The sequence below is a fragment of the Lycorma delicatula genome, chromosome 1 (assembly GCF_047948215.1).
Source record: "Lycorma delicatula isolate Av1 chromosome 1, ASM4794821v1, whole genome shotgun sequence".
Lineage (NCBI taxonomy): Eukaryota > Metazoa > Arthropoda > Insecta > Hemiptera > Fulgoridae > Lycorma > Lycorma delicatula.
In genome coordinates this window covers 365,948,790-365,963,241 of record NC_134455.1, presented here as the reverse complement: position 1 = coordinate 365,963,241, position 14,452 = coordinate 365,948,790, and the positions used below count along the sequence as shown (strand labels likewise).

General features: G+C 31.2%; 1 protein-coding gene across 1 annotated transcript in view; it reads right to left on the bottom strand.

The window, feature by feature from the left end:
* Window positions 1-4,989, bottom strand: part of LOC142317254 (tubulin beta-1 chain-like) — a 160,325-nt gene extending 155,336 nt beyond the window's left edge. Inside the window, exon 1 of the mRNA XM_075353661.1 lies at window positions 4,880-4,989. Within this exon, the coding sequence (XP_075209776.1) occupies window positions 4,880-4,936 (57 nt within the window). The 5' untranslated portion in view covers window positions 4,937-4,989. The remainder of the gene's footprint in view (window positions 1-4,879) is intronic.
* Window positions 4,990-14,452: the final 9,463 nt, after the last annotated feature.

The window sequence follows — 14,452 nt, the reverse complement described above, 5'->3', positions numbered from 1 at the left end:
ATAACAAACTTTTAGGACGTTATAATGGTGAAAATTAGGAAGAGAATTCATATAAATATACGTTCGGAAACGGTTCGTAATCGTTTCGCAAAGATTTCGCTTTGATTTATAATAAAGTTCATAGACATTAAATACAAACGTAAGAATTTTGAATAATCGGTGAAAACTTGATGAAAACCATTAAAAAAAATTTAAAAAAATACCAATATGACATTAAATTTTCACAAAATTGTTAAAAAAATCACAACAGCTGTTTCGGTACATAGTACTGTCCGCAGGTGATACAAACAGAATCAAAGAAACAGAATGTTTCTGTTTGTATAACCTGAGGAAGCTACTGTGTACCAAAACAGCTGTTGTGATATTTTAAGCAATTTTATGAAATCTAAATAAATATCATACTTTTTTCCTTTTTAAGAATTTCGAAATTAATTATAAAAACAAAATATGGAAGATTTTAACTAGGTATTAAACGAAAGGAAAATGTTTAATATTACAAAACAAAAGAATTAAATATTTTAGAAAAATAATAAAAATAATTTTTTTTTTTTAAATCTGTGGACTTAATTCATACACTTTATTCAGAATTAAATTTTCTATAAGTTTTCATAAAACGTTTATTACTCATTTTACAAAGTTATTTTACGCCAAAAATAAAATAATATGTTATTCGATACCAATCTTTTGTCTTTTAGATTTCTCAAAAAATACTATAAGTAGCTTCCGGACCTATGTTTTTCAATTTTTAAGGTCACATTTCATATAAAACCACTAAATTTACATGTTAATTTGGATCCCAAGAATTACAGTCTGGTTTTTACCGAAGGCATAAAAATCACGGCAAAAACTATCGCCAGCCAATACTTTCATGTTTATATAAACTTTCTTCTTTATTTTCACCAACAAAAAATGTCCTGAACTTTTATTACATTATTTGCTAATCACAGGTTACAAAAATTTATTCTCATTAATTTTTCAATTTTTACTTCCTTATACGAAGTAAAGGAAGCATTGTGATCGCGAAAAATTTCGCTTTTCAGATTTCAACGGAAATATCCATTTTGACCATCCCTGAATTAATTTTGACTAGTTCGGCGTGACATCTATACGCACATACGTATGTATCTCGCATAACTCAAAAACGATTAGCCGTAGGATGTTGAAATTTTGGATTTAGGACTGTTATAACATCTAATTATGTACCTCCCCTTTTGATTAGAATATCGATTTTGGACTTTTACTTAAGTGCAGTAATAAGCCCTCATTGAAAGCTTGGTACTTACGTATTAACGCCACCGCAGCTACAGCTTTATTTAAAAACAAAGTAGTCAATCAGATTTCGGTAGAAAATGAACAGTCTCTTTATTAATTTTAATAAATGGTTATTTATATTTATTTATTTTATAAATACAATTTAACCAAACTTAACCTACGCTCGCTTCGCTCGGTAATCTTGACCAATTAACACCGTAATTCTTTGAGTATTTATTTAATAAATTCAGTAATTATTACAATTATTTATTATTTAAATAATCAAAACACTCCTGTTAATTAGTCAAGGTTAGCGAGCGAAGCGAGCGTAGGTTAAGTTTGGTTAAATTATATTTATAAAATAAATTAATAACCATTCATTAAAATTAATAAAGAGACTGTTCATTTTCCACCGAAATCTGATTGACTACTTTGTTTTTAAATAAAGCTGTAGCTGCGGTGGCGTTAATACGTTATTACCGAAAGCTTTTCAACAATATACATAAGTGGTACTTATTTTCATCGGTTCCACAAGTTATAGCCTGATAAAAATAATTAATGAAATATTTGAATATTTGGGAAGACACATCGGTTCGAATCAGACTTCAGTTCCCTTTTTTTTAAATTTAAATATATTGATTTATCAATAATTATTAACCTGTGATTGTAAACGTTTTTTTACGATAAATAATAATTCAATAATAGCAATTAAAAAAAAAAGAATAAAAATATCGTAAGTTATTAATGAAATAAAATTTAATGCACTTTTCATTTAAAAAAAAAAATATATATATATATATATATATATATATATATATATATATATATAAGTAATTTAATAGGCGTACAAGAAATTCATGTGGTGTCTACACGACAAAGATTTTTAAACTTATTTTTAAGTTTATTCAAAACAAATCAAACATAGATTTTCCGGGAAAATTTTAGTATAATCTGCAAATTTTATAGCAATATCGGTTTAAATATTATTGGGTTATATCTGTAGGACAAATACAGCAATAAAAAAATAAACATAAATTCTATTACATGACCGATTAATTTTGCATAAAACAAAAAATATCATATCCGATAATCTACAGAAAAAAAAGAAGTATAATAAATTATAAAGACTCAAAAGAAATTTGACTGAATATCCAATTATTACTCCGCAGTTTATCTTGAAAAATATGAGAGCAATAATTTCTAAGAAAGTTTTATTAATTGAATCCTAACAATAAAGTTACCACGGTAAGATCGGTGTTTTGATTCCATTATAAGGTGACAAACTGGAACTGAATCAGTATTATGCAACATCACATTACAGTTACGATAAAATCTAATTGGCAATATATATGTGTGTACGCGTTCGCCAGATGATATTAATTAAATTTAATTAATAGAGAATAATTATTTTTTTGCCCGCAGCTTCACCCGCATAAATGTCAATGTTTTAAATGAATATATGTATGTATGTATGTATTATGTATGTATGTTACCCTAACTTAACGGGGGTTAATGTATATGACCCCGTTAATAAGTCTCCTAATATGGTATAACGTAAAACAAAACACTGCAATAACAGTCTATAATTACTACCTTTAAAATTATTCATAATTTTACTTTCTTAGAAAAATATTTTTAAATGATATTAATAAAATTATTATTTATAATATTACTTATAACGCCTTCTATAACACATTTAAAAAATTAATAAACTTGGCCGTTTAAACAATAATGTAATATAATATATATATATATATATATATATATATATATATATATATATACTATGATGAATGACTAGTCCCGTCTTTTATCTGGTTTAACTATTAGCTAAATAGAAATACACAAAACTTTCTCGCCTTTTGTACGTTTTTAAATATGTTTTTCACTGAAAACAAAAAACAGGGCCTGGAGAAACAAAAAGGTTATAATTTAGCCGATGCTTAAACAAACTAGATTTCTTGATAATATATTCTTTAATAATACGTTTCTAAATTGTTTATTTCTTTTATTAATTTTATCTAAATTTTAAAATAAAAAACTATCTAAAAACCATATACAAAGAAGAAAAAATAAACTAAAATCTAAAAAAATATGGTCCTAAATATAGACAAAAGAGAATTGATATATATATGCAAAAAACACAACAATAGTATTTTCATTTGTTTTTTATAAAATAATATTGTTTTAGACAAACCTAGTCGAATAAGCGGGAGTCTAATTACACAAAATATTAAACTATATAGTTGATATTTATACAGTTATAAATTTATAAACGTTGAAAGTTAATTAATTAACTTTCCGCTTCAACTGGGATTACCCAATACAAAATTTGATCATTTTTATATTTTATTTACAAACATGGTTAAAAAAATTATATCATGTAAATATTGTTTATTTAGTTATTATTTTATCATTGTCTTTTGTTTTTGTTATGAGGCATCAACAGCTTTGGTTATTAATCCGGTGAAAATTGGTAGCGTCTGAAAAGATGCCGTACCTGATCGAGATTCGAACCCGGAACCTCCGTACAAAATACCGAGACGCCACCTGCTCAGCGTCAGAGGTAGGCTTTTTTCTTTTATTTATATCAAGAATTTTTTTTTTTTGTTTTTTTTAGTATTCTAATTTCCAAGTATATGATGAATATTATTAAATAATCGAAAGTAAAATAAATTTCGGATTTGATTTTAGTCAATTATTAGTTTTTTTTTGTAAACAGGGTTTGTTTAAAAAAACAAAATAATTTTTTTTTTTTTAATTAAAAAACAGTTTGTCGCAACTGTTTTTTTATATTTCATTTTATTTATTTAATATCTTAAGTATTTGATTTGCTATTAAATCAAATAATTATTTTTATTTATTATTATACTACTGTTTTACGTAACTTTAAACCAACTGCGGTTTTTTTAAATATATTTTAAATAAATAATTTTGTATTTAGTGACACGGCTTTAATCAAGATTTGCAACAGTTTTTCTTGAATTATTCATGCAAAAGTCCCCTTTTTTTTAATTTCTGGAATAGGTCATCTATGTATATTCCTAATTTGACTTTATGTAATATATATATATATATATATAGTTTTCTAAAAAAATATTTATTTATTTAAAAATTCGTTCAGTAATTGCAAAAGATGCTATGAAGGCGGGGAAAAATTTGGATATGTATATATAAATATAAAATATATACGCACATATTTAAATCCAATGTTAAATTTATGCTTACATTAAACCAGATTCCTAAACACAGATTTCATGTATACAGCCGATCAATTTTTGTTTGATATCAGACCAAACAACTTTTTTCTTTGTACAAATTTATTCTGAATTAGATTGTATTAAAAATATATACAATTAATGTACATATATAATCAGGTATAATATCAAGTAAATTATTTGTAAGCATGCAAGTGAATAAATAATACTTAATACAAACAGCGACACGTTTTATTAACATAATGCATTTAATAGTACATAACGAATAGAACAGAATCAAAACACAACACAATGAACCCTAGATTTATTTTTTGTTAAAAACATAATGAAAAATAACAAAAGTTATTTTTTTATTTATAGTTATTTATATAAAAATTAAATTATTACGAAAAATAAATTAATTCACTTACTCTCGCTCCAATTTGGTTTCCACATTGTCCGGCCTGTAAATGCACGATTTCCCTCATCTTCGTAATGGTATTGCGAGTAGCAGCTAGCAACGACTGATGGGACAACAGTTCATAGACACATAAACATCTGTGTACCGCTCGTGATTAGTAATTCACGATCTAACCGGCGATTCCCGACGGAGATACCCGAAATATACCGAACAATTATAAACGGTACATTAACCATACTAGAGATGTACAGTGTACGTGTTAATAATAGCATGTTTCGTGTACAGTATAATGTAATTTTTATCTAAATATTTTGTTCTCCCTGTTTAATGTAAATAATATCTAAATGGAAAAATCAATTCATCCATAACCAATATTTAAATAAATAAAATTAAATTCCCTCAATAAATTATCCCTGTGTTGTACTACCAGGGTATTTAAAATTATGTAAAGTTTATAAAAATTATAATGAAATAATAAATTCAAACTAATTTATTATTAGTGTCAAAAGTTGATAAATTACAAGATCAGTCGTCTTCATAAAATAACAACTACGTTATTAATGATTACACATCTAATAAATTTATAGTAGGTGAGGTTTTGAATAACTCCATAAATATTAAATGTACTTTATAATAAATTTTTGCTTATGACAACCGCTGAACTGTATGTTTATATAAACCACACTTAAACTTATGCAGTTATATCGGTCACGTTATATCTTTGTTGATAAATTTGAAGATTAAAATGACGCAAAATGGAGAAAGATCTTATTTATACCTGAACCACTTTTCTGTTAATTTAATATAGTTTAATTTTGTTTATGAACTCAATCTTCAAAAAATTGAAGAAAATTAAAAAGATCTGATGTGGACACCACGTTACTTCCTTGTACGCCTATTAAACTACATATACACTTTTTTTTTTTAAAATGAAAAGTACATAAAATATTATTTCGCTAATAACTACTGATTTTTTTCACTTTTTTTATTGTTATTATTGAATTAAAAATTTGTTTAATAATTTTTAATAAATATTTAATTTATTATTTATAATTATTAATAAATCAATATATTTAAATTAAAAAAAAAAGGAATGAAGTCGGATTCAAATCGATGTGCCTTTACCTTATAAGATCCAAATATTTCATTAATTAAAATTTTATTTGGCTATAAGTCTGGAGCCAATAATAATAAGTACTACTTACAATATTTCATTGAAAAGCTCTCAATGAGGGTTTATTATTGCAGTTAAGAAAAACCCAGATTTTTGGATTTTGAGCTTTTCTGGATATTTTTGGTCCAGTCGATTGCAATTGAAAGGGAAGGTACCAAACTAGATGTTACAACAGTCGTAAATACAAAATTTCAACATTCTACGGTTTTTAAGTTATGTGAGATACATACGTCACACCAAAACTAGTCAAAGTGGATTCAGGGATGGTTAAAATGGATATTTCCGATGAAATGTGAAAACCGAAGTTATTCGCGATTACAATACATACTTTACTTCATACAAGGGAGTAAAAAGGTAAAATTACAATATTATACTCTTTCTTTTTACTTCCTTCTATGAAGTAAAGGAAATATTGTAATCGCGAATAAATTCGCTTTTCAGATTTCGACGAAAATATCCATTTTGAGCACCCATGAATCCATTTTGACTAGTTTCGGCGTGACGTCCGTACGTACGTACGTATGTATCTCGCATAACTTAAAACGATTAGCCGTAGAATGTTGAAATTTTGGATTTAGGACTGTTGTAACATCTACTTCCCCTTTTGATTACAATTGAGTGGACCAAAAATGTCCAAAAACCCTTTTTTTAAATGCAGTAATAAGCCCTCATTAAGTGTTTTTCAACGATATATCATAAGTGGTTGTTATTTTCATTGGTTTCAGAGTTATAGCCAAATAAATTTTTAATTAATGAAATATTTAGAACTTACAATGGAAAGGTACATCTTTTCTAATCCGACTTCATTTCCTTCTTTTTTTAACATAAAAAAATATATATATTGATTTATTAATAATAAATTTAAACATTTTATAAAAATTGTTAAACAAATTTTTACAATAAATTATAATAATTCAATAATAACAATAAAAAAAAATAAAAACAAAATCACAAGTTATTAGTGGAATAAAATTTTATGTACTTTCCATTAAAAAAAAAAAAAAATGTACATGTACAAGTAATTTAATAGGCATACAAGGAAGTAATGTGGTGTCCACATTATATTTTTTCTGTTTAGCCTCTGGTACCATCGTAAGTTATTACTTCAGAGGATCATATGTATGAATGTAAATAAAGTGTGTCTTGTACAGTCTCACGTCGACCTTTCCTAAGATGTTTGGTTAATTGAATCCCAACCACCAAAGAACACCGGTTTACCACGATCAAGTATTTAAATCCTTATAAAAGTAAAAGTATCCGAGTTTGTTAAAAGTAATATAATTTTATTATATTGCTTTTTACAAACTCAAATTTGCTTTTTTGAAATGAATTTAAAATGTAACTCGTGTTGATTGCTTAATCCATCGGTTTCTATGCATCGGTCTTATCATTTATATCTACAATCGAACAAACATTTTATATCTTGTACTCGACTCCAAACCATCCAACAAAATTCTGATTTCTAGTTCATTCTGAACATTAAATAATCAATAAGACTGAAAAATCATGATCACATTTTATTTAGTGGCTGAGCACTTCTTCGTGTTTGTTAGTCCATAACAAACACGAAGAAGTGTTTATGAAAAATATTATTGTTGCTGAAACGGAGAAATCCTGTCGTTTGAGGGAACCCTATTACAATAAGGCAGAATCAATTTTACTGTATTTAGTCCCTGTTTCAGTCAAACGGAAGGTCAAGTTGATAGCTATTACAAATCACTCGACTTTTCTATTATCCAATATCTCACTTTATTCAGGATGAGTCGGCAGACGGGCGAGATTGCAAGCTTTTTTGCTTTTAACTTCGAAGCGTATTTAGCAACTGTCTTTTGTAATCCTGATGTCCGAATAGGATCTGACAATCTGTGATTCTTTGGAGCGAGGGGAGCTAAGTAGATGAAGATGTCGATATAAATTTATGAATGTATCAGATCCTACAACTTCCTATTCGGTTACACCTGACGACCCTGGGGTTATATGCTCCCGTTCAGAAATCCCTGCAGAATTATAACGCAGTTTAGGTGAAGAAGCTATAGATAAATTATACTGGTGTGTAATATTTAAAAAGAAGGGGAAGTTCCGTCAGACTTCAAAAAGTGTGTTATTGTCATGATATCAAAGAAAGCAGGAGCAGAAAAATACGAAGAACAACTCGCTTAACTACTCATGCATCAAATATCTTAACTAGAATTCTGTACAGAAGAATTGAGAAGAGAATGGAAGAAGTGTTAGGAGAAGACCAGTTTGGTTTAAGGAAAAGTTTAGGGACAATAGAAGCAATTTTAGCGCTCAGATTAATAGTAGAAGGAAGAATAAAGGAAAACAAACCAACATACCTGGCATTTATAGGCTTAGAAAAGGCATTTGGTAACGTAGACTGGAATAAAATGTTCAGCATTTTTAAAAATTTAGGGTTCAAGTATAGAGACTGAAGAACAATTGCTAACATTTACAGGAACCAAACTGCAACATTAATATTCGAAGAACATAAGAAAGAAGCCGTTATAAAAAAAAAGAAGAAGTACGCGAAAGATGTTCCCTATCACCGTTACGTTTTAATCTTTATATAGGACAAGCAGTTAATGATGTTAAAGAACAATTTAGATCCGGAGTTAACAGTGCAAGGTAAAAAGATAAAGATGCTACGATTTGCATATTATATAGTAATTCTAGCTGAGAGTAAAAAATATTTAGAAGAATGGATGAGTCCATGAATGGACTCATCCATGAATGAGTCGCAAGAATGAAGTTCTGCTCAAAAGCTACCGCATGAAAATAAACAAGAACAAAACGAAAGTAATGAAATGTAGTAGAAATAATGTAGCTAGACCACTGAATATAAAAATAGGACGAGAAAAGATTATGGAGGTAGAAGAAGAATTTTATTATTTGGGAATAACAATTCCTCAAGATGGACGAAACAGGAACGATATAAAATGACGAATAGCACAGGCAAAACAGACTTTCAGTCAGAAATATATTTTGCATACATCAAACATTAATTTAAACACCAGGAAAACATTTTTGAAAGTATATTTTGGAGCATAACTCTGTATGGAAGTGAAACTTGGACGATCGGAGTACCTGAAAAGAAAAGATTAGAAGCTTTTGAAAAGTGGTGCTACAGAAGAATGTTAAAAATCAGATGGGTGGATAAAATTACAAATGAAGAGGTGTTGCTACAAATTGATGAAGAAAGAAGCATTTGGAAAAATGTAGTTAAAAGAAGAGACAATAGTCCAGATATGAAGACATCCTGGAAAAGTCGCTTTGATATTTAAGGAAAAGGTAGAAAGGAAATATTGTGCAGGCAGGCAACGGTTAGAATATGTAAAACAAATTGTTAGAGATATAGGATGTTGGGTGTGTACCGAAATGAAATGACTGGCATTTGATAGGAAATCTTAGAGAGCTGCATCAAACCAGTCAAATGACTAAAGAAAAAAAATTCAGAAATCACTCCTTTGACGTAGATGCTTCCTATAATCCCAATTACTCCAAGTTGCAAACGGCAGTCAAATCGGACTTTGGATTTGGCTTACGCCATGAACTGGATGTTCGCTCTTGTATCACCACAGTAATGGAATCAACAATGTCTGGTCCATTGGTTTCCTCAAAGGTTTGAATTTCGGCTATCAGACTCTATCTGGAACTGAGTCGCCGTTCGCGATAAAACCCATATAGGTCCCGCCGAACACCGACAGGTTGGGATAGAGCCGAAACCCTTCCCATCTTAAAGGCATGTTTCATAAACGAACACAAGATACCCTTTTCAAATCTCTCAGCTTTCCGTCCCGTTACACCAAACAATGCAATGCAGAAAAGTAGAACTTTAAACATATACATATTTGTTTGTTCCATGAGAATATTATAGAAAGGGGCACGTAAAAAAAGAGTCTTTAGTACAATCTCCAGCATCGTCATTTTTCAATCATAAAGATTCATCGTCGTTTATAACGTTGTCAGTAAATTTATTCCATTTCTGTTAAACATCTCTCCAGTAAAAAAGGACGGTGTGTTTGTTCGTGGTATGTGCGCACATTTTTATTTTAAATGAAGCGCTACCACTTAAAGGAAAAAGATGAAACTAACAACTGTATAATAAATTGTATTGTGTACTATAAGCAGAACATTGTTTACGCTAACATTTATTCTACTTATTATTTTTAGGTAGATTTCATAAGAAATCTACCTATTGTAATGAGTACCATGATTCGACTACCGGAAAATTTCGACATATACTCGCGTTTCACATCCCTCAGACACCAAAACCACCTCAGTTCAAAAGTTTATATATACAGTCATTCACGGGAACCGGATGTTTTTGAAGTGGGTTGTACTCGGGCGTTCGTGGTGGGAGGATCACGTGGCTGGTGTCTGACGTTTCCTTTGTTCATAGCATTTACATTTTAGTTGTTGAGATGGAGCCGTGGACGCTAGATCAACGCCTGTACGCGTATGACAGTTTTGTGCGAAATGACGAATCCGTAACTGCTATTCAGCGAGATTTCCGCCGTCAGTTTAATATCCATCGTAATGCAAGTGTCCGTTCTCGTAACACAATATTGCGATGGGTAAACAACGTTCGAACAAGCGGTTCAATATTGAAGAAAAAACCACCGGGTCCCCGACGAACTGCTAGCACTCCGGAGAACATCGAACGAGTAAGGGAAGCCATTGTCAGAAGCCCACGCCGCTCTATTCAGAGGCATTCAGCAGCGCTTCAAATGAGCACAAGTACGATAAGACGAATTCTGCATACAGACCTGCATTTCCATCCTTACAAGGTAGCCGTCGTCCAGCAGTTAAACGAGCAAGATTTCTCGCAGCGATTACAATTTTGTCGACAAATGCTTACCGTTTTTGAAGAAAATGAAAATTTCTTATTCTTAATGAGTGACGAAGCCCATTTTCATCTGAATGGCTTCGTCAACAAACAGAATTGCCGGTATTGGGCAGAAAGAAACCCACATCAGCTTCACGAGAGACCACTTCATAGCCCAAAGGTGACTGTCTGGTGTGCAATAGGAAGGGTCGATGTTATTGGACCATATTTTTTTGAAGAAAATAACGCTGCCGTAACTGTAACAGCTGATCGTTACATTGCGATGTTGAATACGTTTTTCATCCCTGAGTTACGAAACCGGAGAATCGATTTTCAAAATGTGTTATTCCAGCAGGATGGAGCTACAGCGCACACAGCGAGGGCAATGATGGATGGCTGTTCTCCGTATTTGTTTCCGGGATGGATTGTTTCCAGATTCGGCGACATTCCTTGGCCCCCTCGGTCCCCCGACTTGAGTCGTTGTGATTTTTTTCTGTGGGGGTTTCTGAAATCGCGTGTGTACGGCAATAAACCGCGTACATTGGAGGACCTAAAGATCGCAATTCGTCATCATTGATGTAGACATGCTGCAAAGAATTGAAGCCAGTTACCGTGAAAGGCTACAACAATGTATTGCCCAAAATGGACATCACTTGCCGGACATAATTTTTCGTTCATGAGTAAGTAACAAATACTTTGATTTAACAAGTGTTTCAGTACCAATAAAACTTTTTTAAAGTAAATATTCAATTTTTTATGATTATTTAAAAAACATCCGGTTCCCATGAATGACCCTATATATTTCACTTTCTTGTGGACACGATAACTGCCGTAATTTTCTGCCAATCACTTTTAAATTTATATATAAAATATAACGACCCGTAATCTCAGTCAAGGTCGTTAATTCGGAAAATCGGACCATGGGGGTGGAAATGGGAGGACTTTTTAAAAAAAACAAACAAAATATCCCTATAACTTTCCTATTATGTAAAATATCGAATTTGTTTATAGTTCCTACTATTCTTTGGATAAGGAACTAAAACTTATATAAGTAAATTTTTTTGATATGACCAACCATTGACCCAGGAGATGGAAAAAATGGGGTTTCGAAGACAAACAAATCATACCTCTCTTAATAGGCACAGTATCGAATCGGTTTGAAGCGGTCGTTAGTCCTCTAAACATTGCCTAAAACAATTTTTGATATGACCATCCCTAACGGCAAAGGTTGACCAAAATGTTGCTGCAATTGTAAGATGGGGCTTGTCGTAAGCTAAACATGTGAAACTTTTTTTCATATGCAACCATAGTCGTATTGAATAAATTTAAAGTTTTTCTTAACTTTAAGGTGGAAATTTTTTCTTATCGTCTACTTAGCACCGGGTGAAATCTACCTCCATCTTCCAGCGTGCTGAAAGGGATTTTTTTTAATAGTAATATTTATTTCAAACAATAGATATCTTAACGGCAGGGAACTGCTTGTGAGAGAAGACAAACGAATTGACGATATTGAATTATTCTTTGATAATATTGAGTTATACCGTGTGAATTACTGTAATTAAACACACACACACACACAAACCTAATTTTTTTACTATAACAAAGAAAACTTCTTATAGCTTACTTTTTTATATCAGATAGGATATGTAGTTCAAAAAATTCCTTGATGGAGTTTTGGAGTTAAATATTATTTTGGAGTATATCACTCCCCATTTTATATTAGACTGTGTAGATGCTGAGAGAAGCTGGCCACATATTGTGTCAACATATGAAATCTCTTCTAAATATGACAAATGGTAAAGTACTGTGAGGTAGTTTTATATTTAGAAATTCCAGATATATTAGTAGAAACAACGGCTCCGTGTTTTTTATTCATAGCTGCTATTTCCGTCCCAAGAAAAGTCTGACATGTACTATTTCCGATAATTTTAATAGTATGTTATTTTTGTACATTAACAGACAAAATTTTAAATAAATACAAATTTAAGTGCATTATTCAAAATAAATAAAAAAACGTAAAATAAATAATTCAAAGATAAGACGCCAGGGAAATGACTAAGTAAGTACAACAGTGAATCATATCATACGTTTTATTCTTTATTAACCAACTCAGTTCAATATTAAATTCTTTATTTTCCTGTATATATCGACTTTTATTATTATTTTGTCGTTAAATGAAAAGAAATCTACTAGTGTTAATATATTAAGAGTTTCAGATCAAAAGTGGATGGTGAGATAAACGCCTTTATTTGTAAATTTATTAAGTTTCAGTTAAAGAAGGTATTTATTCTGATATTCTAAAAACTGCTATAGTTCGCCCAATTTACAAATCAGGTTTTCACGGTAATGAGTCAAATTATAGGCCAATCTTTATCTTTCTGTTGTGGATAAAATTTTTAAACGTGTATTCATAAAAGATTACATAAATATGTTGAAGAAAATCGGATTCCTGGAAGTAGCCAGTTTGGGTTCAGGAAGGACCTGGCTATACGAAGTGTGTGAGAAAAGTAATGGCATTGGTAGCACAGCGAACGATAAGGTAACGCTGTGTCTACTGGTCTGTGCTAGACCGGTTTGTTATCCCTTCCACAAGCTCAGTACGAATTTCAACTCCGTTCAGCCGACACATTATTTTTGAAAGCGCCATCAGTGAAGTTGTGTTTTTGCTGTGTGTTACGAAAATGGAGCATCGGAATTTAGAGCAACGTTGTGAAACCAAGTTTTGCGTTAAGCTTGGGGAATCCGCGAGTATGACCTTTGAAAAGTTGAAACAGGCCTACGGGGAACATTGCTTATCAAGAGCACAAGTTTTCCGCTGGAACAAATCATTTTTGGAAGGCCGAGAATACGTTGAAGATCAACCTCGCTCAGGGAGACCTTCAACATCAAAATCTGACGAAAACGTTGAGCATGTGAGGGTTCTTGTTAGATCAGACCGTCGTTTAACAATACGGATGATGATGGAACAGTTAAATTTAAACGCTTTCACCGTACATCAAATTTTGACAGACGATTTGGACATGCGAAAAGTTTATGCGAAATTGGTGCCGAAAAAACTCACAACGAAACAAAAGGACAATCGAAGAAACGTGTGCGTTGATCTTGAGAGAATTGAGAATGACCAAGAATTCTTCAATCGTGTGATCACAGGTGATGAATCCTGGATATTTGAGTACGATCCTGAAACAAAGCGGCAAAGCGAAGAGTGGCACACTCCCTCATCTCCTCGACCAAAAAAATGTCGAATGAGTAAATCAAAAGATCAAAACCATGCTGATTTGATTTTTTGGCAGTAGGGGTATCGTGCGTAAAGAATTTGTTCCTCCAGGACAAACTGTCAACCAAGTGTTTTACAAAGGTGTCCTTGAAATGATCAGGAAAACAGTGATTCGCGTGAGACCAGACATTGCAGACAAGTGGATGCTTCATCATGACAATGCCCTGTGTCACACGGCCATTTCCGTCAGGGAATTTTTGACCTCAAAACGCATTCATACGGTTCCTCGACCTGCCTATTCACCTGATTTGAGTCCTTGTGACTTTTTCCTTTTCCCGAAATTGAAACATGTCTTAAAAGGACGTCA